A 21,902-nucleotide genomic window follows, 5' to 3' on the forward strand; every position below is an offset into this window, starting at 1 on the left:
CCCAGGCGTCCGGGAGGGGGGGGGCGTGGCCGCGGAGCGCGCGCTTTGCGGGGGGCGTGGCCTCGGCGGGGGGCGTGGCCGCGGCGGGGGCATCATGGCGGTGCCGTTCGTGCAGGACTGGGACCTGGTGCAGACGCTGGGCGAGGGCGCGTACGGAGAGTGAGTGCGGGGCCCCACGGCGCCCCATAGCGCCCCATAGCGCCCCATAGCGCCCCATAGCGCCCTATAGCCCCCCCATAGCGCCCTATAGCCCCCCCATAGCGCCCATTGCCCGCCGCGGTCCCCCCCCCGCGGCCCCTCGCGCGCCCGCAGCACCCGCGTGGCGAAACCCCCTGCGCCCCCGTTTCGTTCCCGTTGCACCCCCGTTTCGTTCCCGTTGCACCCCCGTTGCACCCCCGTTCCGTGCCCGTTGCACCCCCGTTGCACCCCCGTTGCACCCCCGTTGCGTGCCCGTTGCACCCTCGTTTCGTGCCCGTTGCACCCTCGTTTCGTTCCCGTTGCACCCCCGTTGCACCCCCGTTCCGTGCCCGTTGCACCCCCGTCGCTCGCGCGCAGCACGCTTGTTGCACGCTCGCTGCGCGTCTCTTGCACGCTCGTTGCGTGCCCCCTGCGCGCTCGCTGCAGCGCTGCACGCGCGTTGCGTGTCCGCTGCGCCCCCATCGCGTGCCCGTTGCAAACGCTGCTGCACCCCTGCACGCTCATTGCAACATTGCACCCCAGTGCGTGCCCATTGCAAACGCTGCTGCACCCCTGCACGCTCCCCGCACGCTTGTTGCAACATTGCACCCCATCGCATGCCCGTTGCAAATGCTGCTGCACCCCTGCATGCTCCTTGCACGCTCATTGCACGCTCATTGCAACGTTGTGCCCCATTGAGTGCCCGTTGCAAGCGTTGCTGCACCCCTGCACACTCATTGCACGCTTGTTGCAACATTGCACCCCATCGCATGCCCATTGCAAACACTGCTGCACCCCTGCATGCTCCCTGCACACTTGTTGCAACATTGCACCCCATCGCATGCCCATTGCAAGTGTCCCTGCACCCCTGCACGCTCATTGCACGCTTATTGCAACATTGCGCCCCATCACATGCCCATTGCAAATGCTGCTGCACCCCTGCACACTCATTGCATGCTCATTGCAACATTGCACCCATCACATTCTCATTGCAAACACTGCTGCACCCCTGTATGCACCCTGCATGCTCACTGCAACACTGCACCACATCATATGCCCATTGCAAACACTGCTGCACCCTGCATGCTCCCTGCACACTTGTTGCAACATTGTGCCCCATCGCATGCCCATTGCAAGCATCCCTGCACCCCTGCACGCTCACTGCCTGCTCGTTGCAACGTTGCACCCCATCTCATGCCCATTGCAAGTGTCCCTGCACCCCTGCACGCTCATTGCCTGCTTGTTGCAACGTTTCACCCCATCACATGCCCATTGCAAGCATCCCTGCACCCCTGCACGCTCATTGCCTGCTTGTTGCAACATTGCACCCCATCATATGCCCGTTGCAAGCGTCCCTGCACCCCTGCACGCTCATTGCGACACTGCACCCCATCACATACCCATTGCAAGCGTCCCTGCACCCCTGCACGCACCCTACACGCTCATTGCAACGTTGCACCCCATCACATGCCCATTGCAAGCATTCCTGCACCCCTGCACACTCATTGCATGCTTGTTGCAACGTTTCACCCCATCACATGCCCATTGCAAGCGTCCCTGCACCCCTGCGCGCTCGTTGCACGCTCATTGCAACACTGCACCCCATCACATACCCATTGCAAGCGTCCCTGCACCCCTGCACGCTCATTGCGACACTGCACCCCATCACATGCCCATTGCAAGCATCCCTGCACCCCTGCACGCTCGTTGCACGCTCATTGCAACACTGCACCCCATCACATACCCATTGCAAGCATTCCTGCACCCCTGCACGCTCGTTCCATGCTCATTGCAACACTGCACCCCATCACATACCCATTACAAGCATTCCTGCACCCCTGCACGCTCATTGCACGCTCATTGCAACACTGCACCCCATCACATGCCCATTGCAAGCGCTTTTGCACCCCTGCACGCTCATTGCACGCTTGTTGCAACGTTTCACCCCATCACATGCCCATTGCAAGCATTCCTGCACCCCTGCACGCTCATTGCGACACTGCACCCCATCACATGCCCATTGCAAGCATCCCTGCACCCCTGCACGCTCGTTGCACGCTCATTGCAACACTGCACCCCATCACATGCCCATTGCAAGCGTCCCTGCACCCCTGCACGCTCGTTGCACGCTCATTGCAACACTGCACCCCATCACATACCCATTGCAAGCGTCCCTGCACCCCTGCGCGCTCGTTGCAGGGTGCAGCTGGCCGTGAACCGCCGCACGGAGGAGGCCGTGGCCGTGAAGATCGTGGACATGAAGCGCGCGGCCGAGTGCCCCGAGGCCGTCAAGAAGGAGATCTGCATCCACAAGATGCTCAACCACGAGAACGTCGTGCGCTTCTACGGGCACCGCCGCGAGGGCGCCACGCACTACCTCTTCCTCGAGTACTGCAGCGGCGGCGAGCTCTTCGACCGCATCGGTGCGCGTTCCGCACGCTTTCCTCCCCAAATTGAACCCCTGAGTGGATTTGGGGGGGATTCGGGCGTTTTTGCAAACACGGAGCCCTTCCTGCAGAGCCCGACGTGGGCATGCCGGAGGCGGAGGCGCAGCGCTTCTTCCAGCAGCTCGTGGCCGGCGTGGTGAGTGTTGCGGCGCGGCGCGGTCGCGGTTGCGGTTGCGGCTGCGGCGCCCGCTGCAACGTTGCGTCCCGCAGCTCTACCTGCACGGCCTGGGCATCACGCACCGCGACCTCAAGCCGGAGAACCTGCTGCTGGACGAGCGAGGTGGGTGCCGGGAGCGCTCCCGGGAATGCTCCGAGCGCGTTGGGAATGTCCCGAGCGCATCGGGAGCGCTCCGAGGGTACCGGGAGCTCTCTGAGCGCGCCGGGAACGCTCTGAGTGTGCTGGGAGCGCTCCGAGCACACCAGGAATGCTCCGAGCCTGCCGGGAATGCTCTGAGCGCGCTGGGAATGCGCTGAGCGCATTGGGAATGCCCCGAGCGCACCGGGAGCGCTCCGAGTGCACCGGGAATGCTCTGAGTGCATCGGGAATGCCCCGAGCACACCGGGAGCGCTCCAAGCATACTGGGAGCGCTCCAAGCGCACCGGGAATGCTCTGAGTGCGTCGGGAATGCCCCGAGCGCACCGGGAACACTCCAAGTGTACTGGGAGCGCTCCGAGCACACCAGGAATGCTCCGAGCCTGCCGGGAATGCTCCGAGCGCGCCGGGAATGCTCCGAGCGCGCTGGAATGCTCTGAGCGCATCGGGAATGCCCCGAGCGCACCGGGAGTGCTCCAAGTGTACTGGGAGCGCTCTGAGCGCACTGGGAATGCTCTGAGCGCATCGGGAATGCCCCAAGCGCACCCGGAGCACTCTGAGAATGCTCCGAGCGCATTGGGAATGCTCTGAGCGCACCGGGAGCGCTCCAAGTGCACCAGGAGTGCTCCGAGCGCGCCGGGAATGCTCCGAGTACATTGGGAATGCTCCGAGTGCACTGGGAGCACTCCAAGCGTACTGGGAGCACCCTAAGCGTGCCAGGAATGCTCGGAGCATATGAGGAATGCTCTGAGTGCACTGGGAAAGCTCCGAGTGCACCAGGAATGCTCCAAGCGTGCCAGGAGTGCTCCGGGTGCGCTGGGAATGCTCTGAGCGCATTGGGAATGCCCCGAGCGCACCAGGAGCGCTCCGAGAATGCTCCGAGCGCATTGGGAATGCTCCAAGCGCAACAGGAGCACTCCAAGTGCACCGGAACCCTCCGAGTGTGCCGGGAATGCTCTGAGCATATCAGGAATGCTCTGAGCGCACCGGGAGCGCTCTGAGCGCACCGGGAAAGCTCCAAGTGCACCAGGAGCGCTCCGAGCGTGCCGGGAATGCTCCGAGCGCACCGGGAATGCTCCGAGCGTACCGGGAGCGCTCGAGCGTGCCGGGAATGCTCCGAGCGCGCCGGGAGCGCTCCGAGTGCGCCGCCCCCGACCGCCCGGACCGGCTCCGTTCGCGCGCAGACAACCTCAAGATCTCCGACTTCGGCCTGGCCACCGTGTTCCGGCACCGGGGCCGCGAGCGGCGCCTCACCAAGATGTGCGGGACGCTGCCCTACGTGGCGCCGGAGCTGCTGCGCCGCGCCGCCTTCCGCGCCGAGCCCGTGGACGTGTGGGCCTGCGGCATCGTCCTCACCGCCATGCTGGCCGGAGGTGACCGCGCCGGCGCCGCCGCGGTGCCGCCGCGGGGCTTCGCCGGCGCTCACGGCGCCCGCCGCCTTGCAGAGCTGCCCTGGGACCAGCCGAGCGCCGCGTGCCAGGAATACAGCGACTGGAAGGAGCGCAAGACCTACCTGCCGCCTTGGAAGAAGATCGACGCGGCGCCCTTGGGTAGGCGGCCGCGCGCGGCGTTTTCCCGGGAACGCCGCGGGAGCGCCCGGCGCCGTCGGCAGCGGCGTTTTCCGGGAATGCCGCGGGAGCGTCCCGGCCCCGTCGGCAGCGGCGTTTTCGCGGCGCCCTCGCAGCGCTGCTGCACAAGATGCTGGCGGAGAGCCCGGCCGCGCGCATCGCCCTGGCCGACGTCAAGAAGGAGCGGTGGTACTGCCGGACCCCGCGGAAAGGCGAGGACGGGCGGCGGGAATGGGGGTGGGAATGGGGGCGGGAATGGGGGCGGCGGGTGGGAATGGGCGCGAGCAGGTGGAAACGGGTGGAAATTGGAAGAAACGGGTGGAAATGGGTGCAAACGGGTGGAAATGGGTGCAAACGGGTGGAAATTGGAAGAAACAGGTGGAAAGGGGTGCAAATGGGCGGAAATTGGAAGAAACAGGTGGAAATGGGTGCAAACGGGTGGAAATTGGAAGAAACAGGTGGAAAGGGGTGCAAACGGGTGCAAATGGGTGCAAATGGGTGCAAATGGGAAGAAACGGATGCGAGCGGGTAGAAACGGCTGGAAAAGGGAGGAAACAGGTGGAAAGGGGTGCAAACGGGTGGAAATGGGTGCAAATGGGAAGAAACGGGTGCAAACAGGTGGAAATTGGAAGAAATGGGTGGAAATGGGTGCAAATGGTAAGAAACGGGTGCGAGCGGGTGGAAACGGGTGGAAAAGGGAGGAAACGGGTGGAAATGGGTGCAAACGGGTGGAAATTGGAAGAAACGGGTGGAAATGGGTGCAGACGGGCAGAAATGGGTGCAAATGGGAAGAAACGGGTGCAGACGGGTGGAAATTGGAAGAAACGGGTGGAAATGGGTGCAAACGGGCGGAAATGGGTGCACATGGGAAGAAACGGGTGCAAACGGGTGGAAATTGGAAGAAATGGGTGGAAATGGGTGCAAATGGGAAGAAACGGGTGGAAATGGGTGGAAATTGGAAGAAATGGGTGGAAATGGGTGCAAACAGGCGGAAATGGGTGCAAATGGGAAGAAACGGGTGCGAGCGGGTGGAAATGGGTGGAAAAGGGAGGAAACGGGTGGAAATGGGTGCAAACGGGCGGAAATGGGTGCAAATGGAATGAAACGGGTGCAAACGGGTGGAAATTGGAAGAAACGGGTGGAAATGGGTGCAAACGGGTGGAAATTGGAAGAAACAGGTGGAAATGGGTGCAAACGGGTGGAAATGGGTGCAAATGGGAAGAAACGGGTGCAGACGGGTGGAAATTGGAAGAAATGGGTGGAAATGGGTGCAAACGGGCAGAAATGGGTGCGGATGGGAAGAAACGGGTGCAAACGGGTGGAAATTGGAAGAAACGGGTGGAAATGGGTGGAAATTGGAAGAAATGGGTGGAAATGGGTGCAAACGGGCGGAAATGGGTGCAAATGGGAAGAAACGGGTGCAAGCGGGTGGAAACGGGTGGAAAAGGGAGGAAACGGGTGGAAATGGGTGTAAATATGGGGAAATGGGTGCCAAGAGGCGGACAAGGGGGGAAACGGGTGGAAACAGATGCAAAAGGGAAGAAACGGGTGCAAACAGGTGGAAATGGGTACAAGCATGGGGAAATGGGTGCAAAGAGGCGGAAAAGGGGGCAAACGGGCGGAAACGGATGCAAAAAGGAAGAAACGGGTGGAAATGGATGCAAAAGGGAAGAAACGGATGGAAATGGGTGCAACTATGGGGAAATGGGTGCAAAGAGGCGGAAAAGGGGGGAAATGGGTGGAAATGGATGCAAAAGAGCAGAAATGGGTGCAAACGGGTGGAAATGGGTGGAAATGGGCAGAAACATGCAAGAGAGAAGAAACGGGTGCAAACGGGTGGAAAGGGGTGGAAAATGACAGAAACGGATGGAAAAGGGCAGAAACGGGTGGAAACAGGTGGAAATGGGTGGAAATGGGTGGAAACAGACGCAAAAGGGCAGAAACAGGTGGAAATGGGTGGAAACAGATGCAAAAGGGCAGAAACGGGTGCAAACGGGCAGAAGCAGATGCAAGAGAGCAGAAATGGGTGGAAATGGGTGCAAACATCGGGAAATGGATGCAAAGATGTGGAAAGGTGTGGAAACAGATTCCAAAGGGAAGAACCGGGTGGAAAGGGGTGCAAACAGGCAGAAATGGGTGCGAACGGGTGGAAATGGGTGCAACCATGGGGAAATGGGTGCAAAGAGGTGGAAAAGGGGGAAATGGGTGGAAACGGAGGCAAAGGGGCAGAAATGGGTGCAAACAGGTGGAAATGGGTGCAACCGTGAGGAAAATGGGTGCAAAGAGGGGGGAAATGGGTGGAAACGGAGGCAAAGGGGCAGAAATGGGTGCAAACAGGTGGAAATGGGTGCAACCATGGGAAAATGGGTGCAAAGAGGTGGAAAGGGGTGGAAACAGACAGAAGCAGGTGCAAAAGGACAGAAACGGGTGCAAATGGGTGGGAAGTAGTGGAAGTGGGTGCAAACAGGTGGAGATGGGTGCAAACGAGTGCAAAAAGGTAGAAAAAAAGATGGAATGGGTGGAAATGGGTGCCAAAGGGGTGGAAATGGGGCGAGAAAAGGTGCGAAAGGGGGGAAGCAGGGGCCGAAAGGGCGGAAAAGAGGGGGGAAAAAAGGCACAAAGGGGTGTCAGAGGGTGAAGAGGAGCATGTGAACATGCAGGAGGGTGGAAGCGGCCAGGAACGGGTGCAAAAAGCTGGGAATGGGTGGGAAAAGGCGGAAGCGGAGCTGGCGGGGGCTCACGGCACCCCACAGGCCTCAAGCGACCCCGCGGCGGCGCCGGGGCCCTCTCGGAGTCTCCAGGCGGCCTCTCCAAGCACGCGCGCTCCGACGCGGACTTCTCGGCGGCCGGCAGCCCGCGCGGGTGAGCCCGGAGCGCGCGGAGCGCGGCGGGAATCCGTATGGATCGCCCGCGGTTCACGGTGCACGTTCTGCTCCGTTGCAGCGAGGACAGGGCGCGCTGCTCCACGTCGCAGCCCGAGCCCGGCACCGGCGCGGCGCTCTGGGACCTCGACACGCTGGCGCAGGCCATCAGCTTCTCGCAGCCCGCGTGCCCCGAGCACATGCTGCTCAACAGCCAGCTGCTGGGCACGCCGGGCTCCTCGCAGGTGCAGTACCGCGTGCACGGGCGCAGGTTTGCAGCGGCTGCAGCGCTGCGGCGGCTCGGGGGTGCAATTTTGCACCGTGCGCGCGCCCCGGTGCAAGCTGCAGGTGCAATGTGGGTGCACTGGGGGCTATACGGGTGCCCTGGGTGCAGCATGGGTGCCCTGGGTGCAGCACAGGTGCAATGTCGGTGCCTTGGGTGCAATACCGGTGCCCTGGGTGCAGTGTGGGTGCAACGCGGGTGCAGCATGGGTGCCCTGGGGGCAACGCGGGTGCAATGTGGGTGCCCTGGGTGCAACGCGGGTGCAATATGGGTGCCCTGGTTGCAACGTGGGTGCAGCATGGGTGCCCTGGGTGCAGCGCGGGTGCAATGTGGCTGCACTGGGTGCAATACGGGTGCCCTAGGTGTAGCATGGGTGCAATGTCAGTGTCTTGGGTGCAATACCAGTGCCCTGGGTGCAGTGTGGGTGCAACGCGGGTGCAGCACGGGTGCCCTGGATGCAGCGTGGGTGCAATGTGGGTGCACTGGGTGCAATACAGGTGCCCTGGGTGCAGTACAGGTGCAATGTGGGTGCACTGGGTGCAATATGGGTGCCCTGAGTGCAGCACGGGTGCCCTGAGTGCAGCACGGGTGCAATGTCGGTGCCTTGGGTGCAATACTGGTGCCCTGGGTGCAACGCGGGTGCAATATGGGTGCCCTGGGTGCTGCGCGGGTGCAATGTGGCTGCACTGGGTGCAATACAGGTGCCCTGGGTGCAGCACGGGTGCAATGTGGGTGCCTTGGGTGCAATACCGGTGCCCTGGGTGCAGTGTGGGTGCCCTGGGTGCAACGCGGGTGCAATATGGGTGCCCTGGGTGCAGCACGGGTGCAATGTGGCTGCACTGGGTGCAATACGGGTGCCCTGGGTGCAGCACAGGGGCAATGTGAGTGCCTTGGGTGCAATACCGGTGCCCTGGGTGCAGTGTGGGTGCAACGTGGGTGCAGCATGGGTGCCCTGGGTGCAACGCGGGTGCAATGTGGGTGCCCTGGGTGCAGCGCGGGTGCAGCATGGGTGCCCTGGGTGCAACGCGGGTGCAATATGGGTGCCCTGGGTGCAACGTGGGTGCAGCATGGGTGCCCTGGGTGCAATATGGGTGCCCTGGGTGCAGCGCAGGTGCAATGTGGCTGCACTGGGTGCAATACGGGTGCCCTAGGTGTAGCATGGGTGCAATGTCAGTGCCTTGGGTGCAATACCAGTGCCCTGGGTGCAGTGTGGGTGCAGCACGGGTGCCCTGGGTGCAGCGTGGGTGCAATGTGGGTGCACTGGGTGCAATACAGGTGCCCTGGGTGCAGTACAGGTGCAATGTGGGTGCACTGGGTGCAATATGGGTGCCCTGAGTGCAGCACGGGTGCAATGTCGGTGCCTTGGGTGCAATACCGGTGCCCTGGGTGCAGTGTGGGTGCAACGCGGGTGCAGCATGGGTGCCCTGGGTGCAACGCAGGTGCAATGTGGGTGCCCTGGGTGCAATACGGGTGCCCTGGGTGCAGCACGGGTGCCCTGGGTGCAGCATGGGTGCAATATGGGTGCCCTGGGTGCAGTGTGGGTGCAACGCGGGTGCAGCACGGGTGCCCTGGGTGCAACGCAGGTGCAATGTGGGTGCCCTGGGTGCAGCGCGGGTGCAGCATGGGTGCCCTGGGTGCAACACGGGTACAATATGGGTGCCCTGGGTGCAACGTGGGTGCAGCATGGGTGCCCTGGGTGCAATATGGGTGCCCTGGGTGCAGCGCAGGTGCAATGTGGCTGCACTGGGTGCAATACGGGTGCCCTAGGTGTAGCATGGGTGCAATGTCAGTGCCTTGGGTGCAATACCGGTGCCCTGGGTGCAGTGTGGGTGCAACGCGGGTGCAATGTGGGTGCCCTGGGTGCTGCGCGGGTGCAATGTGGCTGCACTGGGTGCAATACGGGTGCCCTGGGTGCAGCACGGGTGCAATGTGGGTGCCTTGGGTGCAATATTGGTGCCCTGGGTGCAGTGTGGGTGCCCTAGGTGCAACACGGGTGCAATATGGGTGCCCTGGGTGCAGCACGGGTGCAATGTGGCTGCACTGGGTGCAATACGGGTGCCCTGGGTGCAGCACAGGTGCAATGTGGGTGCCTTGGGTGCAATATCGGTGCCCTGGGTGCAGCTCGGCGCGGCGTTGCACCGTGCACGCGCCGCCACGGTGCACGGCGCAACGTGCAAAACGCAGCCGGTGCATGCAATATTTGCATGCAAGGCTCTTGCAGCCCCCTGCAAGCGTCGGCGCAATAAATGCAGCCGCAGGGGCAGGGAGGAGGGTGCAAACACGCGGCGAGCGCGCGGTGAGCTCGGTGCCGCCCCGCAGAGCCCGTGGCAGCGGCTGGTGAAGAGGATGACGCGCTTCTTCACCAAGCTGGACGCGGGCGGCTCGTACCGGGCGCTGCGCGACGCCTGCGAGAAGATGGGCTACGGCTGGAAGGAGAGCTGCGCCAACCAGGTGCGTCCCGCGCGCGACGCCGCGGCGGCACCGGGGACGCGGCGGTGACGCCGCGCTTGCTTGCGCCGCAGGTCACCATCTCCACCACGGACCGGCGGAACAACAAGCTCATCTTCAAGGTGACGCTGGTGGAGATGGAGAGCAGGATCCTGGCGGATTTTCGGCTCTCCAAGGCGAGCGGCGCGCGCGGGAGGGCTGGGAAAGGGGGGAAACGGGGTGCGTTTGGGTGCAAGGGGTGGAATTGGGTGCACGGTGGGTGCACGGTGGGTGTGATTGGGTGCAGAGTGGTGCAGTGGGGTGCAAGGCGGGTGCCTTGGGGTGCCGAGCACTGGGTGCACTGGGGGGACCCGTGGGTGCCCCGGGGGGTGCAAGGTGGGTGGAATCGGGTGGCAGATGGGTGGAATTGGGTGCACGGGGGTCAAGGTGGATGCACTGGGTGCCTGGTTGGCGCAATGCGGTGCACTGGGTGCATGGGGGGTGCAATGTGGGTGCAATTGGGTGCAATGTGGATGCACTGGGGGAAATGTGGGTGCAATGTGGGTGCACTGGGTGCAATGTGGGTGCAGTTGGGTGCAATGTGGGTGCACTGGGTGCAATGTGGGTGCAGTTGGATGCAATGCGGGTGCAATGGGTGCAATGTGGGTGCACTGGGGGCAATGTGGGTGCAATGAGGGTGCAGTCTGGGTGCAAGGCGGGTGCAATTGGGTGCAAGGCAGGTGCACTGGGTGCAGTGCGGGCGCATTGCTTGCAATGCGAGTGCAATATGGGTGCTCTGGGTGCAGCACGGGTGCAATGTGAGTGGAATGTGGGTGCACTGGGTGCAATGCAGGTGCATTGGGTGCAATGCGGGTGCAATGTGGGTGCCCTGGGTGCAATACCAGAGCCCTGGGTGCAGCATGGTTGCAATGTGGGTGCATGGGTGCAATGCGGGTGCCCTGGGTGCAATACCAGAGCCCTGGGTGCAGAGCGGGTGCAATGCGGGTGCACTGGGTGCAATACCGGTGCCGTGGGTGCAATGCGGGTGCAGCACGGGTGCCCTGGGTGCAATGTGGGTGCAATGCGGGTGCCCTGGGTGCAATGTGGGTGCAACGTGGGTGCATTGGGTGCAGCGCGGGTGCAGTGCGGGTGCAATGTGGGTGCATTGGGTGCAACGCGGGTGCAACGCGGGTGCCCTGGGTGCATTGGGTGCAGTGCGGGTGCAATGCGGGTGCCCTGGGTGCAGCGTGGGTGCAACGCGGGTGCCCTGGGCACAGCGCGGGTGCAGTGCGGGTGCAATGTGGGTGCATTGGGTGCAACGCGGGTGCAACGCGGGTGCCCTGGGCGCAGCGCGGGTGCAATGCGGGTGCACTGGGTGCAATACCGGTGCCGTGGGTGCAATGCGGGTGCAGCACGGGTGCCCTGGGTGCAATGTGGGTGCAATGCGGGTGCCCTGGGTGCAATGTGGGTGCAACGTGGGTGCATTGGGTGCAGCGCGGGTGCAGTGCGGGTGCAATGTGGGTGCATTGGGTGCAACGCGGGTGCAACGCGGGTGCCCTGGGTGCATTGGGTGCAGTGCGGGTGCAATGCGGGTGCCCTGGGTGCAGCGTGGGTGCAACGCGGGTGCCCTGGGCACAGCGCGGGTGCAGTGCGGGTGCAATGTGGGTGCATTGGGTGCAACGCGGGTGCAACGCGGGTGCCCTGGGCGCAGCGCGGGTGCAATGCGGGTGCAACGCGGGTGCATTGGGTGCAGTGTGGGTGCAATGCGGGTGCCCTGGGTGCATTTGGTGCAGTGCAGGTGCAATGCGGGTGCAATATGGGTGCCCTGGGTGCAGCACGGGTGCAACGCGGGTGCAGTGCGGGTGCCCTGGGTGCATTGGGTGCAATGTGGGTGCAACGTGGGTGCACTGGGCGCAGCGTGGGTGCAATGTGGGTGCAATGTGGGCGCCCTGGGTGCAGCGCGGGTGCCCTGGGCGCAGCGTGGGTGCAATGTGGGTGCAATGTGGGTGCAACGCGGGTGCAACGCGGGTGCCCCGGGCGCAGCGCGGGTGCAACGTGGGTGCATTGGGTGCAATGCGGATGCCGCTGACGCCGCCGTCCCCGCGGCGGGCGCAGGGCGACGGGCTGGAGTTCAAGCGCCACTTCCTGCGGCTGCGGGGGGCCCTGGGCCCCGCCGTGCTGAGCCCCCCCGGCGGCGCCGCGCTGCCCCCCACCTGAGCCTTCCTCCTCCTCCTCCTCCTCCTCCGCCGAGGCCCGACACAACTCGCCGCACGCTCCTGCCGGCCGGGGAGGCTGCGCGAGCGAGCGGCACTTGGGGATTTTTTTACCTTTGGGGGGATAGTTGGGCCTCGGCAGTGTTTTGGGGGGGAAATAAAAGGATTTGGCTTTTTTAACCTCGCTTTTTTCCCTTCTTTTTCGTGTGTGTACGTGTGGGTTTTGAGGAAAAAAGGGCTTTAAAACGCTCTGCTTTGAGGGTGATTTTTTAAGGGCGGGGCGGGCACGGGGCGCGGGCGGCGACGCCATTGGCTGCCCCGAGGGGGCGTGTGCCGCCCCGCCGGCCCTGATTGGCTCCATCCAGCCCTTGCTTTACGCAAGTGGCTTGTGTGGGGACCAAAAAAGGGGCAATTTCTGGGGATTTTGCCCCAAAATTGCCCCCAAAAAGGGGCAATTTTGGGGGGGAGGGGGTGGGATAGGGGGGAACCCATCCGCAGCGATTCCCCGACCCCCGCCTTGCAAACAGGGCGCGGCGTTAACCCTGGAGCCTACTGAGGGCGCGGCGGGTTTGGGTCCCCCCGCCACCCGCCCTTTACCCTCGCCTTGAGTCAGACTGCGCATGCGCCGCGCTCCCCCCGCCCCGGGGGCTGGGTGAGAGGAGGGGGCGTGGCCTACGGGAGGAAAGGGGGCGTGGTTATCAGAGCGGGGGCGTGGCCTGCGGTCGGAGGGGGCGTGGCCGGGCGGGAGGAGAGCTCCGCGCCGAGGAGGCGTGGCCGTGGGTGAGGGGGCGTGGCTATGGGAGCGGGGGGCGTGGCTGGCGGGGGTGGGCGGGGCGAGGCGGCGGCGCCGCTCGGTGCGCGCGTGTCCGCGGCGGAGGCGGCCCCGGGCCGGGAGCGGGAGCGGAGCGGGCGCCGGGCCCTGCACGGCGGAGCCGCCGCCGCCGCATGGAGGCTCCGGTGCGGCTCGTCCGGAAGGCGCCGCGGAGCCGCCGCCGCCGCGGAGCCGCGCGGAGGTAACGCGTTGCGACCGTTGGGGCCGTTGGGGCCGTTGGCGGCCGCGGGGGGCGGGGGGCGCAGGTGGCGGCGGCGGCTCCTGTCAGGCGGTTCCGGTTCGGGCCCCGCCATGAGCGCGGACCTGGGCCCGGCCGCCCCTCCGCGCCCGCTCCTTCCCCTTTTCCCCCCCTTTTTCCTCTTTTCTCCCCCTCTTCCCCCCTTTTCTCCCCTTTTCCCCCCTTTTCTCCCCCTCTTCCCCCTTTTCTCCCCTCTTTTACTCCTCCCCCCCTTTTTTTTTCCCCTTTCCCTCTTTTTAAATCTTTTTTCCCTCTTCTCCTGTCTTTTTTTTTTACCAATCGTTTCACCCTTCTAACTTTTTTTTCAGTCGTTTCACCCCTTTCCTCCATTTCACTTGTTTTTCCCCTTCCCCCTTTTTCCACTCATTTTTTCCCATCTTTTCCCCCCTTTCTCTCCTTTTCCCCCCTTTTCTCCTCTTTCCCTCTTGTCCCCCCAACCCTTTTCACATTCCCCCCCCATTCCCCCATCCCTTTTTTTCCCTAAGTTGCCCCCTTTTCTTTCTCTTATTTACCCCCTTCTTTCCCTCATGGATCCCCCCTTCCCCTCCCCTTTTTCCTTAATCCCTTCTGCATATTCCCTTTTTCCCCTCATTCCCCCCTTTTCTACTCCTTTCCCCCAATTTTCCCCCTCTTTACTCATTTCTCCCCTTTTTTCACCCATTTCTTTACTCATTTCCACCTCCCGTTTTTACCTCCTTCCCCCCTTTTTCCCTCATTCCCTTTCCCTTCTATTTATTTCTACCCATTCCCCCCCTTTTCCCCCCTGTTTTCCCCTTTTCCCCCCCTTTTTCTCCCTTCCCCCCTCCTTTTTCCCTCCTCTCCCCTTTTCCACCCCCTTCCCCTTTTCCCCCTCCTTCTTTACTCATTTCTCCCCTTTTTTCACCCATTTCTTTACTCATTTCCACCTCCTGTTTTTACCTCCTTCCCCCTTTTCCCCTCATTCCCTTTCCCTTCTATTTATTTCTACCCATTCCCCCCCTTTCCACTTGTACCCCCTTTTCCCCCCCCTTTTCCCTTTTCCCCCCCTTTTCCCCTTTTTCCCCCCTACTTTTTCCCTCCTCTCCCCTTTTCCACCCCCTTCCCCTTTTCCCCCTCCTTCCTTAACTCGTTTCCCCCTTCCAGCCTCCACAGGCGGAGGCCGGGGGGAGCCTCCCTTGGAAGCTCCATATGTTCCTGGCAGCCCCCGGCGCCTTGAACCGCTTATCTCGCGCCGGAGCGCGGCCCCCGAGCGCCTTTATTTAAACCAGCTGACTCCTTCTCTTTTCCCCTCCTTTCTTCCCATTTTTCCCGGCCCGCGAGACGCCGGAGCGGGAGCAAACACCGGCGCGAGCCAATTTGGAGCGAGCTCGGGTGAGTTGTTTTTTTTTTTCCCTTCTGGAGCGCAGAAAAACACCCCTGGCGGCACCGGCGCTCGCTCCAATTCCGGCGCTTTTCCCTTTCCCTCCCTAGGCGAAGAGCGCGCCGGGGGAATCCAGCACCTTAACCCTTCCCGGGCGGAATCCGGCGCCCGGAATCCACATGGATCCACCGGCTTTCCCACCGGGATGGAGGAGCGCCGGCATCCACCTCTAAACCCGCTCGCCGCGGGCCCTGAGGCTGCATCTTCCCCTTGGGAGCTTGAATTTCCCCCCGTTTTTCTCCCAAAAAGCCGTTCCGAGTTGCCGCCATCGGCTCGCCTCATTTTTCCCGATTTTTTCCCTCCTTTTCCCCCATGTTAAGACGCGTTAGGTGAGGCCGGAGGCTCCCGGGCGGCTCCGTTATCTCGGCCATCAGGAGATTCCTTTGCGGTGATGGATGGAGCGAGTCGGTGCCCGCGGGAAGGAGCCGGAGCCGCGCTGGGATGAGCGGCTCCCTTTTCCCGCTCGGAAAAGCGCCGCCGTCGAGGACGAGCGAGCGAAATCCCTCGCTTTCGCTCCCCTCCTTTGCCTCCATTCGGATCCCTTCGGAAAAACCCTCGGCCGTTCCCGACGGCCGCAGCGGCGAGTGGAAACGAGAGGGATTTTTCCAGGAATGCTGTGACTTAACGAAGAGCCGTGGAAAAAACCACGGTCGCTTCAGGTGCTGCCCACGCACGGCCAAAACAGGGGCCCGAATCCCGGCATTCCTGCGGGATGGCTCCGACGAGGAGCCGCGTCGGAGCGTGGATGGAGCCAAAGGCGAAGCCGGTAGCGGCGCGCGCCGGGGTTAAAGCTGACCCCGCTCCGCCGCGTAAATAAACAGCGCGGCGAGATCTGGTTCGGAGGCGGATCGGCCCCCTCGGAAGCGCGCGGAGAAACCCCGCTCGCTTTCGCAGCTGCTTCCCGCAGCGCCGCGAAAATTGGCTCTTCCCCCGCCGCGCTCCTGTTTATTTACTTATTTATTTAACCCGAGCGCCGCGCTCACCGTCTCCGTGTCTTTTCCAGCTGCTGCTCTTCCTAGTGCGGAGCTCGTCCCGCGCGCTGGCGGGATGCGGCCGGCGCTGCTCGCCCTCGCCGCGCTCGTCTCCGCCGTGCCGCCGGGTGAGCCCGCGTTCCCGCTCCGCGTATTCCCGGCGATCCGTGTCCCCTTCCCGTCACCGCGCTCGCCCCTCCGTGCAGATCCCGCCCCGCGCTTCGTCGCGGAGCCGGCGTCCACCGTGCAGCGGGCCGGCGGCCCCGTGCGCCTCCGCTGCTCCGCCGAGCCGCCGGCGGCCCGGCTTTCCTGGCTTTTCAACGGGAAGCCCTTGGAAAACCGGGCGGGCGGCGTGGAGGTGCGGGCCGGCTCGCTGCGCATCGCCGCGCTGGGCCCGGCCACCGCCGGCCGCTACGAGTGCGTCGCCAGCAGCGCCGCGGGCGCCGTCGTCAGCCGCCCCGCCACCGTCACCGTCGGCGGTGAGTCGCTTCCCGAGGGGTTTTCCAGCCGGGAATCCCTAACGCCTGGGGCTCCGGGCGGGAATAGCGCAATGGGAATAGGGGAATCCGCCCGGTCGCCTCCGCGGGGAAAGCGGCGCGCGAGCGATTCCTCCGGCCGGGATATGGAGCGTATCCGGCAGCCTCCGGAGAGCCGGGAAGCGCTTTCAAAGCGCGCGCTTAAGAGCCCGTGTTTGGGTAGAGTGCTGACCCATGGCGAGACCCTCTCCGCCGCGCTCCCCACGGAGCCGGCGTCGGAAAACTCGGCGCGTTGCGAGGGAAAGGGAAGGAAGGGAGCGCTCCGAGACGCCCAGCAGCAGCATGGATTAAAACTCCATATTTTTAACTCGCATCCTGCCCTTTCTTCCCCCCTTTCCCGTAGCCCTGGCGGATTTCGCGCCGGCGGCGAGCGCCGTGGTGACCGCGGCGGCCGGCGGCAGCGCCTTCATCGGCTGCGAGGTGCCGCGGAGCGAGCCCGGCGCCCGCGTGCGCTTCCGCGTGCGGGGCCGGTGGCTGGAGCGCTCGACGGGTGAGAAACCCCCGGAAAATTGCGGGGAAAAACAATCCCGGAGTTGCGGGGAATTTCGTTTGGAATTCTCTCCTTTTTTTTTCCCTAGACAACTACCTCATCCTGCCGTCGGGAAACCTGCACATCCTCAACGTGTCGGCCGCCGACGGAGGCTCCTACAGGTGCGCGGCCTCCAACCCGGTGACCCGCGAGCTCAAAACGGAGCCCGCCGGCCGCACGCTCGTCGTCGCCCGTGAGTGCCCCGCCGGCCCCCGCGGCGCCCGCCGGGCCGCGCGGCCTCCGCGCTCCCGCCTCCTTCCTTCCCGCAGCCTCCGCGCCGCCGGGCCTCCGCATCCTGCACCCGCGGGCGCCGCGCGCGCTGGCGGCGCCGCGCCACGGCGCGCTCACGCTCGAGTGCGTCGTGGCCGCCTGGCCGCCCGCCGCCGTGCGCTGGCTCAAGGACGGCGGCGACGCGCTGGCCGCCGGCGCCTGGCGCCCGCTGCACTCCCACCTGGCCACCGAGCGCCTCGAGGCCTCCGACGCCGGCAACTACTCGTGCGTGGCGCGCAACGCGCTCGGCGCCGCCTCCGTCAGCTACTCGCTTAGCGTCCTCGGTGAGGAGTGGACACGGCGAAAAAAAACAGCGCGTTTGGCTGCCCCAAATCCGCTTTTTTGGGCTAAGGCGCTCGCCGCTTTGCAGAACCGGCCTCCATTTCGCGCGGGCTGCGCGCGGAGACGGTGGCGGCGGCGGGCTCGGCGGTGCGGCTGCGCTGCGCGGCGGGCGGCCGCCCGGCGCCGGCGCTCGCCTGGTTCCACAACGCGGCGCCCGTGGCGGCGTCGCCGCGGCACCGCGCGGCCGGCGGCAGCCTCCGCATCCGCGGCCTCACGCCCGGCGACGGCGGCCTCTACCAGTGCGTGGCCGCCAACGGCCTCGGCTTCGCGCAGTCCACGGGGAGGCTCCGCGTGCGGCCCGGTAGGAACGCGCGCCGCGCGCGCCGCCGCGTCCCCGCCGCGCCGATCCCACCGGCCTCCCTTCCCGCAGGCCGCCGCGGCGGTGGAGGCCGGCGCACGGAGCGCGCGCCCAGCGCCCCCGACGCCCCCGTCATCCTGAGCCCCCCGCAGACGCCCAAGGCGGACGCCTACACCCTGGTGTGGCGCGCGGGCCGCGACGGCGGCTCCCCCGTCAACGCCTATTTCGTCAAGTACCGCAAGGTAAGAGGCCCGAAACGCCTCGGCCTCCTCCCTTCGGCCTCCGCGTGGGCGTTTTTCCGAGGAAAAAGGGGTTTTTCCGAGGAAAAAGGGCTCTTCCCGCAGCTGGACGGCGGCGGCGGCGCGGGCTGGCACACGGTGCGCGTGCCGGGCAGCGAGAACCAGCTGCGCCTGGGCGAGCTGGAGCCCGGCAGCCTCTACGAGGTGCTCATGGTGGCGCGCAGCGCGGCCGGCGACGGCCAGCCCGCCATGCTCACCTTCCGCACGGCCAAAGGTGGGTGCGCCGGGAACGCGGGATCCGCGGGAACGCGCCACGCGCCCGGATTCATCCCGGCGTTCCCGCAGAGCGCGCGGCGCCCGCCAAGGCCGCGCCGGCGGCGCCCGCGCCGCCCCCCGTCACCCGCGGAGGCCACTTCGGCGTCGTCCTCCCGCCGGACGCCGCGCGGCACAGCGGAGGTGAGCGCGCGCCGGCGCCGCCGGACGCCCCGCTTGGGCCCGGCGCGCCGCTCCGAGCGCGGTTTCGTAACCCCCCGTCTCTCCTTTCCACCCCCTGCTGTCGCTAACGGCCGGGGAGCTCCGTAAGTACCGCGTCCGGGCCGGAGCGTCCTGCGAACCTTAGGGGAACGGTTCCCTTAGAATGATATTTTTCCAAGAAATTCCCGCTTTTCCGGGGAATATCCATGACCTCGCAGGCAATCTCTAGTTGACCGCCCTCGTTGAGCGCCGCGGCGTCCTCGGGAGCGGATCCGGAGGAGGCTCCCCGTGACCTCGCGGCGCTCCCGCCTTTCTCCGCAGTGCCGGAAGCTCCCGACCGCCCCACGGTGTCGGCGGCGTCCGAGTCGTCCGTGTACGTGGCGTGGATCCCGCGCGCCAACGGCGGCTCCCCCATCAGCGCCTTCCGCGTGGAGTTCAAGCGCCTGGGCCGCGGCGGCGGCGACTGGCTCACGGCGGCCGAGGGCATCTCCCCCTCCAAGCTCTCCGTGGAAGTCGCCAGCTTGGAGCCAGGTATCCCAAAAAACACACATAGGGATATCCCAAAAAATAGGGATATCCCAAAAAATAGGGATAAGGGCCTTCCCTTTGGCCGCCCTCAGAGCCGTTTTCCGCGCTGGAAAAGCGCCATGGGGATGGTTGATCATTCCGCTCGCGCGCGTTGGGCGTCTCCATGTGTTTTTGCCCTCCTTCATCCTTTCCCTTTTCCCGGCTTTTCCGTGTTTCTTCGGAAAGGGGAGACCTACAAGTTCCGCGTGAGCGCCGTGAACAGCCACGGCGAGGGCCCGCGCAGCGCCGCGTCGCGCCCCTACCGCGTGGCCGCCTTCGCCGGCGCCCGCTTCTCCGCGCGCCCCGTGGCCGGCCCCCACATCGCCTACACCGAGGCCGTCAGCGACACCCAGATCATGCTCAAGTGGACCGTGAGTGCCCCCCGTTTCGGGGGACCCCCTTTCCGGAGGCCGCCGGCGCCATCGCGGCCTCTTTCCTCCCTCGCCTCGCAGTACGTCGCGTCCCGGAACAACAACACCCCCATCCAAGGCTTCTACATCTACTACCGCCCCACGGACAGCGACAACGACAGCGACTACAAGCGCGACGTCGTCGAAGGTAGCGGGGAGCCCCCAAACCGGCTCGAAACGGGGTTTATTCCGCCCTCGGCGCGTCCCAACCGGGTGATTTTGAGCCCTTGGGGGTCCCCCCTCCGTTCCCGTTGCCTCCGCTCGCGCTCTCCGTTCGGCCCCGGCGCGCATGAGCTCATCGCCTTTCCTGGAAGGGGTTATTACCTCATGTCTGCGCTGGAAAACGCTCCTAAAAAACACCCTTGGAAAAGCCTCCTCCTCGCGCTGAGCTCACCCCGTCCCACCGCCCTGGGTTGTTTTTTCCCGGTTCCTTTCGCTCGCGAGCGGAGCCGGGAAACTTTATTTTGGAAACTTTCCTTGGAGCGAGGTGGCGGAGCGCTCCGAAACCCCCGCGTTCCCACCCAGAATTTTGGGCACCGGCGCGGGTGTTTATAATTCCTCCCCGCGGAGCGGCTCGCTCCTGATTTATTTGCCCTCCCGGACGTGCTCCGAGCGCGCCGGCCCCCGCTGCCCTCCGAGCCCGGGACGCTCCGAGCGCCCGGAGCCCTTCCAGCTCCCCCGGCGCTTGGAAGCGGAAACCTAAAACCTGCTGCAGTCATTAGGCGAAGGAATGCTTGGGGGTGGGGGAGAAAACGAGGCGGGAGAAGGGGGGAAAAATCCGCCCTTCGGCGCGCTCGGCTCCGGAATCGAGCCGAGCGGAATCGAAGCATCCCAAAACTCCGCGCTGGGGTGGGATTCGGGGGGATTCGGTGCGGAGATTCCCGGTGAAAGCCGGAGGGGGCGAGTGCTGGAGAGCGGAGCGCTGGCCGGCGGCCAGGGCGCGCGGGGCGCCGCGCCGGCGGCTCCGCTCCGTTTTCCATGGAATTCCGCGGGATGACGCCTCGGCGTTCCAGGGAGCCGGCAGTGGCACCTGATCAGCCACCTGCAGCCGGAGACGTCGTACGACATCAAGATGCAGTGCTACAACGAGGGCGGCGAGAGCGACTACAGCAACGTGATGATCTGCGAGACCAAAGGTGAGACCGCGCGGCCGGCGCCGCGCGCCGCCCTCCTCCTCCTCCTCCTCCTCATTCCCGCTTTTCCGCAGTCAAGCGCCCGCCGGGAGCCTCCGAGTACCCGGCCAAGGCTCCGAGCGCGCCGCCCAGCGCGCCGGAGCGTCCCGGCGGCGGCCGCGGCGGCGACGTGCTCTACGTGGCGGTGGGCAGCGTGCTGGCCGTCATGGTGCTCATCCTCCTGGCCTTCATCGCCATGTGCCTGTGCAAGAGCCGCGCGCCGGGCGCCGCGCACAGTGAGTGCCGCCTTCCCGGCAGCATTCCCGGGAATTGCGACGCCGTGACGCGGTCCCATCCGTTGCAGAGTGCGAGGCGCCCGGGTACCTGTGCCCCGGCGCCGGGACGCTCGCCGAGTACGCGGCGCTGGCCGGAGCCGTCGGCGCCTGCCCGCACGCCCGCCGCAAAGCCGGCCTTTTCCCGGGATACGGCGCCTCCCTCGCCCTGGAATACGAGCATCCCCACCCGCTCGCCAACGTGAGGACCCCCTTCCCAACCCGCCCTTTTGCTCGGGATGATCCCGTGCATCCCGGCGCGATCCGGTGTCTCCCGCAGGGCGCCGGGTTGTACGCGGCGCTGCCCCCGAGCGAGCGCCCCGGCTGCCGCAACTGCCGCAACAACAACAGGTACCGCTTCCCGCCGCCGTTCCCGAGGGATTTTCCTCGCTCGTCCCTCGCCACGCGGCTTTTCCCGCCTCTCCTCCGTGCAGGTGTTTCGGGAAAGCCCCCGGCGTTCCGGAGCGGGACGGCGTGGAGCTGGCGCCGCTCAACCACGTGGTGGTGGCCATGTGCCTGGCGGCGCCGGAGGAGCGCGCGCGCTGCCGGGAAGCCGACGACGGTAAGGGCGGGAAAAATCCCGGGAATCGCTTCCGACATTCCGGAATCACCCCGGCTCTCTCCGGCGCCGCAGGCGAGCGCCACGTGCTTCCCGACGCCAAGGCGGCGCGGAAAGCGTCCGCCGTTTCCTTGGAGCCTTCCGGCAGCCTCCGGCAGCTCCGGGAAAGCTGAGGAATCGCGTCCGTCTTCCCCGGATCGAGCCGGGAATCCCGGAGGAGGGTGAATTCGAACACAGAGAGTCGCTATTTATTTTTCGGTAGTAGTGTCGGATGAATGTATCTCGGGTGGAAAAGACAGTTTTTTATTATTTATGCCTGGAAATTCCTGGTTTTCCCCTCTCCCTGCACCGCCAGACTAGCCGGATAAGGTGTTTTTTATTAAAAAAAGAGGAAAAAAAAGGAGGAATGATCTCCGGAATGATGGGAAGCTCGGACGAACTGAGGGAGCCTCCGTTGCTGCTGCCTGAGGCTGGATCCGCGCCCCGGAGTGGGGAAGCGCCGGAG

At 64.9% G+C, this 21,902-nt stretch overlaps 2 protein-coding genes across 2 annotated transcripts; both read left to right on the forward strand.

Moving 5' to 3' along the window:
* Positions 1–91: 91 nt before the first annotated feature.
* Positions 92–14,931, forward strand: CHEK1 (checkpoint kinase 1). Its single transcript, XM_088522046.1, has 12 exons — positions 92–159; positions 2,377–2,600; positions 2,696–2,760; positions 2,835–2,904; positions 4,122–4,310; positions 4,383–4,487; positions 4,622–4,717; positions 7,259–7,367; positions 7,449–7,611; positions 9,969–10,100; positions 10,172–10,273; positions 14,809–14,931. Exons 1-12 carry the CDS (start codon positions 95–97, stop codon positions 14,929–14,931), a joined length of 1,443 nt encoding a protein of 480 aa, XP_088378172.1. The 5' UTR covers positions 92–94.
* An 874-nt stretch (positions 14,932–15,805) lies between these two features.
* Positions 15,806–21,570, forward strand: CDON (cell adhesion associated, oncogene regulated). The gene is made up of 17 exons (XM_088522047.1): positions 15,806–15,857; positions 15,936–16,208; positions 16,609–16,755; positions 16,844–16,987; positions 17,064–17,348; positions 17,435–17,946; positions 18,049–18,217; positions 18,289–18,399; positions 18,739–18,948; positions 19,171–19,355; positions 19,437–19,542; positions 20,408–20,530; positions 20,602–20,802; positions 20,871–21,040; positions 21,119–21,189; positions 21,273–21,400; positions 21,473–21,570. The coding sequence occupies exons 1-17, from the start codon at positions 15,806–15,808 to the stop codon at positions 21,568–21,570; spliced, it is 2,985 nt and encodes a 994-aa protein (XP_088378173.1).
* Positions 21,571–21,902: the final 332 nt, after the last annotated feature.

This window comes from Tinamus guttatus, unplaced genomic scaffold (assembly GCF_059628265.1).
Source record: "Tinamus guttatus ecotype Peru unplaced genomic scaffold, ASM5962826v1 Tinamus_guttatus_pri_ptg000143l, whole genome shotgun sequence".
Taxonomy (NCBI): domain Eukaryota; kingdom Metazoa; phylum Chordata; class Aves; order Tinamiformes; family Tinamidae; genus Tinamus; species Tinamus guttatus.

Bases quoted from the DNA above. Each gene is read 5' to 3' on its own strand.
- CHEK1 (XM_088522046.1), top strand. From the start codon at position 95: ATGGCGGTGCCGTTCGTGCAGGACTGGGACCTGGTGCAGACGCTGGGC. The intron at 4,488-4,621 runs GTAGGCGGCCGC...GCGCCCTCGCAG, and splicing joins GATCGACGCGGCGCCCTTGG to CGCTGCTGCACAAGATGCTG. The intron at 10,101-10,171 runs GTGCGTCCCGCG...CTTGCGCCGCAG, and splicing joins AGGAGAGCTGCGCCAACCAG to GTCACCATCTCCACCACGGA.
- CDON (XM_088522047.1), top strand. From the start codon at position 15,806: ATGCGGCCGGCGCTGCTCGCCCTCGCCGCGCTCGTCTCCGCCGTGCCG. The intron at 20,531-20,601 runs GTGAGACCGCGC...GCTTTTCCGCAG, and splicing joins GATGATCTGCGAGACCAAAG to TCAAGCGCCCGCCGGGAGCC. The intron at 20,803-20,870 runs GTGAGTGCCGCC...CATCCGTTGCAG, and splicing joins CGCGCCGGGCGCCGCGCACA to AGTGCGAGGCGCCCGGGTAC.